The following is a 7,799-nucleotide window of genomic DNA, read 5'->3' on the forward strand; positions in this document are numbered from 1 at the left end:
GGCTTTACAACCTCCGCTGCTTGCCCATGGAGGCAGCATTCGTCCCCAAAGCAGCCGCTTCCCTGCCAGAGCAACCAGCTCCGTGTACACCTTTGCATCGGTGAGGACGTCGGGCTCTGTGCCGACGCAGGCTCAGGAGCAGCCCCGGAAGCAGAGGTGGGAACTGGCAGCAGGAGGGCAGCTGGGAAGACCCCTTGGCCCTGCAAAGCAGCAGGGGTCTATGCCAGAGCACCGACTCGCCCGACAGATGTTTTCAGGGTGTCGGTAGCACCTTCCCAGCTCTGCGCGTGTGCCCAGATAGAGACTCCTGTGGGACGGGTCTCTGTACCAGCTGGGCCCCACGGGTGTTTTCTCCTGCCGTAAGTCACCTCTATAAGAAAGTCATATTTTCCACTCCAAACCATAAATATTGTCTGGAAAGAGGATTTTGGAGTACCCTCTGGAGATTTCTACCCAGTGCCAGCCGGTACTGCGGTCACAAGACGTGGATGTGTGAGTAACCCTCCTCCCCACCCGTCCCTGAGCACCCGAGCACCCTGGGCCAGCCCAGCTGAGATCAGTGCCCGAAAAGGCTTTCCTGCCTCAAGAACACAGTTCCTATAGGTTTAGCCCTTATCTGCTTATTTGTGGATGTTCACAAAGCCCCATTCTGCCCTTCTGGACAAGCAGGGACGGCACCGTGGCACAGGAGCCGTGTGTTGCCGCAGGACGGCGAGGGACCGGGAGCATCCGAGGCCTGACGCAGAGCTTGTACCTTCTGCCAAAACAAGCTCGCCCTGCTCGGGGAAAGGCGGAGCGGCTGACTTAGCAAGATCCCTCCACAAGGGAGAGGGTCCCTTAGGTTTGAAGGCGCTGGGAAGTGCTGCCCCCCAGCTCCGCCGCTGCTGCCAGGGCGAGCGCGCTGCCCCGCTCCCGGCTCCTCAGCAGCCGCAGCAGCCGCCCGGCCGCCCGCCCCGCCCCCGCCCCTTCGCGTGCCGGGCGCCCGGCAGCCTATTGGCCCCCCGCCGCGCTCGGGGCGCGCTCATTGGCTGCGGCGCGGGCTGGCCGGGCGGGCGGGGCGGGGCGGCGCGGGCGGGCGGTCTTAAGGCGCCGGGTCCGGCGCTGCCCGGGCTGAGCTGGGGGTGCCGCGACCGGCCTCATGCAGTGCACCAGGTACGGTCCCGCCGGGCCTCGCGTCCTCCCTGCGGCTGCCGCTGCTACCGCCGCTACTGCCGCCACCGCCGCCACCGCCGCCGGTGGGCGCGTCCTGCCCCGCTGCCGTTTGGCTTCCCCGAGTGCTTGCCGTGCTCCCTGGTGCGGCGTCGCAGCTCCCTCGGGTGCGCGGGAGCGGCACCAGCGCTCCCCGCCGCGGTGCTGCTACCGGGGGGACGGGATCCTCCAGGCTTGGCTCCTGTAGCTCCCCCGGTGAGCCGGGAGCGGTAGCGCCGGGCTCGCCGGGGCGTCCCGGAGCTCCGGTGGGGCTGGGCGGCATGTCTTGGCTCGGGTTTGCAGCGCTGCGTTTGTTTGCAAGAGGGACGGGCGGTAGCGGGGTGAACGTATCGCCCGGACCTCAGGTAAATGCCTATGAGAACTGGGCTGTGCCCTCGGAACAGCTCGGCCTTTCCTGAATCGGAGAGGAGAAGAGGGCAGAAAACCCGAGCGCTGCTTCGTCCGGCAGTGTGTCACGTCTAAAAACTTCTGGCATAGCCGCTGCTGCACGTCGAGCCCTCTGCAAGAGGGTTGCCTATTCACAAGCGGTGCTGGAAGCAGAATGGGGGCAATCGAAGGGTTTTGGTAAATGTAGGTGTAAATAACTCCTTTGCTCTGACTTGCTTCTCCTTCCTAGAAATAGAGGAGGGAAGAGTGAGCGGTGACATCCTCTTCTGGAGAGGGTGAAGCTGTGGGAAGATGTCTAGAGGCAGAATCTAGTCTGTCTTCCTTCTGACAGGAGGGGGAAAGGAATCAGCCCCTGTACCTGCTAGGGCTGCCTGCCTTGCACCGCTTGCTTCCTAGAGCTCCCTTTCCTGCATCAGCTCTCAAAATTATTCCCCTGCTCTCACCTTCAAAGCATCTGAAGTTCAAGACAGCCAATGCTGGCCCCAAAAGGGAAACCTTCCTCTGTTGGCTGTGAGTTGGGCATCAGCAGGCTCTCAAGTGCAGAAAGAGATGTCTGGGGTATCAAATGAGCTGAAAAGACAGTTTGTAAAAGCACGAAGCTCAGCCTAATAGTAGGTACGAAAAGCTCTTACTATAGTTCTTAGCTTAGAAAAAAGCTCCAAGTAATGCAAACTAGGCTGGATATTTCATGCCTCTTCATTCTAAAAATTGTGAATAACCAAGGCTTATTAAGAAACCTGACTTCTCAGCAGTTATGGGAATTCAGCTGCATAAATTTCCCTGGGAAAAGATGCAATGTGGATGAAACTGGCCCAAGTAAGAGAGCAGCATTGGAGGCTGCATTAATTTAAAGGAGGAAATGACCTATATAAAGTGTGCGTGAATAAAAACTTGGCAAAACCAGGCAGAGGTGAGCAGAACGGTGCTAGCAGACAGGTGGATCTGCTGTCTGTCTTGTACAGCTGCCCTTGAGCTGGAAGGAGGCAATGCAGAAGGAGCTAGCTGGTGGGTGTGTTGGGAAGCAAGCCTTGGCACATGTGCTCTGAATAAACAGATGCCCTTGCTGAATGGATGCTGTGAAAGCCTGCTCAGAGCTGCTCTGTTGGTGTTGCAGGGTGGGGAGTTAAAGCACTGAATTGGAGAGTGTAGCTCTCGCTTTTTCTTGGCACGGGGGCAGCAATCAAGTACTAGAGCTGGCTGTGCGTGGCTTTGGCAGCCGGAGCTCTGCCGTGTCACATGGCTGGTGGCCGCTGCTACTGCTGCTGGCTCGTCCCACTCTGTGTGGTGGGAGCAGCTTTGGCGCCTGGCCTGCAGCCAAACAGGGGATTTTTATTAAGGGAATAGTCTGTGTTTAAGGTCAGCTGCAATGCAGTTGACTTCAGGGGGATGTGTGCGATAAATCTGTCCAGCGGTTTATCCAGAGCCAGGCCAAAGAGTCTGCCAAAAGCATCCAGCCTAACCTCCGTGTAAGGGCAGGAGTGATAGGTTTGATGTTCTGGGAGCCGCCTGGCTGTGGAGGCAACTCCAGGGCTACATCTGGCAAGGTGCTGGGTGGGAGCTGCCCTAGAGTGGGTGCACAGAGAGGAACGGGCTGGATGCTGGAGGAGGAGAGGCTGTGGTGGAGGGCACATGGCCTGTGCCTTCTGGGAGAAGGACTTGTTTCCAAAGGCTTGGTCAACCTTGAGTAGGTGAGTTGTGTTTGACAGAGCCCTGTGGCTATATGGGTGTTTCCCAGGGGCTCAGCGCAAGGGCTGTGGAGGCTTGAGGTGCGAACTCTGTGCTGGAGGTAACACCTGAGCTGACATCTGTTTTAAAGTGCAGTAAAGGGAAGAAGGCGGCTCCTCTATAGGTGTGGAGCAATGTCAGCTAAGTCTCTACCCTGCTGCTGTATCATACTGTTGCTATCCTTACAATACCACTTGCAGGCATTTTAGACAGAGCAGTTCTGGGAGACGGTGATGAGCAAACTATCAACCAAACGAGATCAACCAAGCGAGTGCTTTTTAGCCTCTAAAAATACCAGACATCTGGGGTTTTATGAAAGGTGAGGTCAGTTGCGTACAGCACCTTGTGACAAACCATTCCTGCTTCTACAAAAGTATCCCATGTCCTGGGGAGAGCCTCTCCTGGAGGGAGGAGAGCGCAGCAGGAATACTGTTTTATGTAGCATTGGAATTTGATAATTTCTGGATTTTGTGTGGACATCAGCAGGACTGAGCCATGGGTTTTGCTTTGGGTCAGAAATGCTCTGGAGCCTGTTATTGCTAGCCTAGTAGGGCGATGCCTGCGTGTGTCTTCAAATGGTGACTCTGTCCCTGTAGCAATTGGAAGAGATCTTGTTCGGGGCACAACAGGCTCTTGTCCTGCCACTTCTGCTGTAGCATGTCTCTGTGCCTGTAAATCACAGCGTGCAAGTACCTGCCTTTAATTCAGCTTGAGGGACTTGTGGGGTTGATGGAAGCAAGCTTCTTTGGGATGGCTGGGGGGAAATGGTGTAGCATTGTCTGACAAAAGCCACGTTAAAATGCTGTTCTAATGTCAACTGACCCTTCTTCTCATCTTCCAGAGTATTAGACTATTTTCCTCACAAACAAGCAATGGCTGTGGATGTAGCAATGCAGCTATACCTATGCTCTTCACCCTTGCGGAGAGAGAAGTGTGCCTGCAAAATTGCTCCAAAGCCAAGCAAGCCGTTGCGGCCCTGCATCCAGCTGAGTAGCAAGACTGCGCTGAATGGACCAGAAGAGGCAGCAAACTCCTTCACACACAGCAAAGTGAAGAAGAGGGTGTCGTTTGCAGATAGCAGAGGCTTCGCTCTGACGATGGTGAAGGTGTTCTCGGAGTTTGACGATCCACTAGATATTCCTTTCAACATCACCGAGCTGATAGACAACATTGTGGGCCTGACAACAGTGGAGAGGGACAGCTTTGTCCTGGATTTTGTTCAGCCCTCTATGGACTACCTGGACTTCAGAAACCGCCTCCAGGCAGACTGTGTCTGCCTTGAAAACTGTACGCTAAAGGAGCGATCCATTGTGGGAACAGTGAAGGTGAAGAACCTCGCTTTTGAAAAGACTGTGAAGATCAGGATGACGTTTGACACCTGGAAAAACTTTGTAGATCACCCGTGCCAGTATGTCAAGGATACGTATGGAGGGTCAGATCGGGACACGTTTTCCTTTGACATCAGCTTGCCCGAGGGAATTCAATCCCACGAAAGAGTCGAGTTTGCCATCTCCTTTGAGTGCAACGGGAAGGTGTACTGGGACAGCAACAGGGGCACGAATTACAGGATCATACGGTCAGAACTGAAGTCTGCCCAGGAAGCTGTCCGCCCCCCACAGGGCCCTGACTTTGGCAGTGCCTTTGACCAGTTCGGGAGCCCTCGGTGCTCCTACGGCCTCTTTCCCGAGTGGCCCAGCTATTCAGGCTACGAGAAGCTAGGGCCTTACTATTGACCCAAGGACGAAGTCCTGATTGACTAACTGTTACTGGCGTGTCCACAGGCCTGGGAGCTGGTCTGAATGCGAGGCGTATGGAAAGGTGGAAGAAGTATGGCTCCATGTAGCTCTGCATAAGCCTCCCAGCAAAACCAGATGTGCTCTGCTGGCAGTGGGCTTACAGTCAGGGAAGCATCTCTGGCGTAAAGGGCTGCCTTCCCTGCCTCAGCTCAGATAACTGGCTCTCCAGATGCTCAAAGGACCAGGAGCTGTTGCTCATGTCTCTTCAGTGCTGCTACTCCTTCCTCTTCTATAAAGCTGCTAGTCTCCAGGGAAACACTACAGTACTTAGATCGTCTGTCCAAGCTATGTAGTGGTGGCTGGTTTGTATTGCTTGCCTAGTGTTAAAAGGCTTTTTCAAAATATGTTCTAGTATTAATTTTTAGTTGGCTGTACTTCAGCTGCAGGGTTCTCCTTGCAAAGCTGGCCCCTGCCTGTTGGGGAACGGAGTCGTTGGCTTGTGGGGAATGGAGTCCCCTCCTTGCACGTGTCCTTGTAGTGTGAGGTTCTTCCTGCCGGAGGCAGAAAGGGTGTTTTGGAAATGAAAACGCAACTGTGATGACAGGAAATGTGGCCCTACAGCCTGCCATTTTAGGAGACGTATGTGCCTGTGGGAGAGGATCTGATATGCTTAGTCACCAGTTGTTTTATCAGCTGATCTTGAAAAACTCATTATACCCTTAGTGTTACCAAAAATAGAGATTAGCTGTAGCTGTGTGGGGCTTGTACACAGCCGTGGGTTGACAGCCTTGACTGCCTTCTTCAAAACCTTCCTGTTTGCTTTAATCACAAGTGATCAATGATGCTTTTTCCCCTTGGTGGACATCTGATCAGCTGTTGGCCATGCTGGGCCCTGAAAATGCAGTTCTTCCACCTGTGGACTGTAAAACAGGGTTTTGTCCAGCTGGGGCCCCGAGTCCTGTGCAGGAGGCTGTGCTCGGGTGTCACAGGAGCTAAACGCAAACGGGCCACACAGCTCCTCTTTGCTGTGTCCGGTTATAAGAAGGTGACTGTTGCGTACCTACTGTGGTGGGAGCGCCTTTACTGAGAAAGGGGTGGTACATGCGATCCCAGCAATGCTTTGGGATAAGCAGGCTTTGGAAATGACGTTGCTTTTAAAAAAAGATCTCCTAATGGTTTGTTGCTCTGTGCCATGGACTGCTTGGCAGCTAATGGCATGGCACTGCTCACATGTGAGGATGCTGTGGCTATACGGGGTGAACATCAACATGCTGGGCTTCCCTTGCTGTCGTAGCAGTAGCTGCCATTTCAACCTGTAAACGCCCAAACTTTGTATCTCTGTGGTCATAAGAAGCAGCTCACCCCACCTGTGCAGAGAACTAGCTGTGAGGAGCGTGAGATGTGGGGTTATCCTGACACCACCCCTGGATGTGAAACAAATCACTGATGTGAGCCATCCCTCTCTTCCAAGAGGTGGCTCGTCTTCTGGGCCTGCGCTGAGGTGAGGTGGCCAGCTTGTGCAGTGCCAGCGAGCCTCACAAAGCTGCTTGCCTGCTAGTTGAGCAGAATAACTTAATCCCTCAGCTCAAAGGGAGAGTGCCGAATAGTTTGTAGAAATAGAGGGAATCTTACTTTTTCTAGTACATAAGCTTTATATAATTTTTGGGTGCCTATAACAGCCTATGGATGGGCTGGAGAGAAGCAATGGGCTAGACTACTTACCTTTTTAAACCTAGCTTTTAATTCTGGAGACTACTGTATAAAATACTTACAAGCTGTTTTACCCTAACCTAGAAGGGATACTATGATCACTGTTGGATGCTGAAAGGGGCAAGAAGAGCTTGCAGGAAGAATAGCTAACCTTCAACTGCTGCTTTTTCAAAACCCAACATCAATGCATGTCATCACTGTGCTCTATCACTTAGTCCAGGTGGTAAATCTACTTGCTAGCCCAGAGCTCATCAGGCTTGGTTCCTCTGTTCAAGCAGCTTCCTGAGTCAGCCCTTATAACCTGCATCTGGTCTCTCTTGAAGGGACCGTTGCCTAGCTTGGCTTGAACACAGTTTTAAACTTAAACAAGTCTTGAGTGACACTGATTTTTTTTTTTTTTCATTTAGTGTATGGTGTTAATGCTGTAAGACACTGACTGTAGAAAAGTCATGTTCTCCTGGCATGCTGTCATGCCTATGGAGAGCTGTTTGTGGGCCGAAACAAGGCATGTATGTCTGGGGTGCTGTGGATGGTGGTATCTCCTTGTGGGCCTGTTTGTTTTCAGGCTGTGGATGGGGAGTGCTTAGGGAGGAACATGGAAGATAAGCTAGAAGAGCAATGCCATAAGTAAAAGCTAGGCTGGGAGCTGACTATTTGACCAACAGTGGTTTAAAAATACTACTTGTGGCCTTTCCCCTTTTCCCTTTTTCCATTGCCAATGTGAACATAAGTGAGGGGTTGCTCTCCTCGCTCTGTGCCTGGAAGTGCCTTGTGGGGTGTTTTGCATGTTTGTTTTTAAAAGATATTTTTGTACACAACATTCAAGTGGAAAATGCACTTTATAATTGCCATGTAATGACTCTTTTAAAACTATGGTTCTGTTTTTATCTGATTGTTAAAATAAAGGTGGAACAAAATGTTGGCTGCGTATCTTGCTGCCTTCTTATTTAAACACCCATGGGGCTGGGGAGGTGATTTGGACACGGGACCAGCTTCCTGCAAGCGGCCATTGCCAGGGAGGAGCACACGTCC

General features: G+C 52.8%; 1 protein-coding gene across 2 annotated transcripts; it reads left to right on the forward strand.

The window, feature by feature from the left end:
- The first annotated feature begins 1,095 nt into the window (after positions 1-1,095).
- On the forward strand, positions 1,096-5,544 carry PPP1R3B (protein phosphatase 1 regulatory subunit 3B). 2 transcript variants are annotated; one of them, XM_075500515.1, is made up of 2 exons: positions 1,096-1,152; positions 4,163-5,544. In XM_075500515.1, the coding sequence occupies exons 1-2, from the start codon at positions 1,139-1,141 to the stop codon at positions 5,052-5,054; spliced, it is 906 nt and encodes a 301-aa protein (XP_075356630.1). In that variant the 5' UTR covers positions 1,096-1,138; the 3' UTR covers positions 5,055-5,544. The 2 variants fall into 2 exon arrangements, with proteins under 2 accessions (XP_075356630.1, XP_075356631.1); XM_075500516.1 differs by lacking the exon at positions 1,096-1,152 and adding an exon at positions 1,221-1,553.
- Positions 5,545-7,799: the final 2,255 nt, after the last annotated feature.

This window comes from Mycteria americana, chromosome 4 (genome assembly GCF_035582795.1).
Source record: "Mycteria americana isolate JAX WOST 10 ecotype Jacksonville Zoo and Gardens chromosome 4, USCA_MyAme_1.0, whole genome shotgun sequence".
NCBI lineage: Eukaryota > Metazoa > Chordata > Aves > Ciconiiformes > Ciconiidae > Mycteria > Mycteria americana.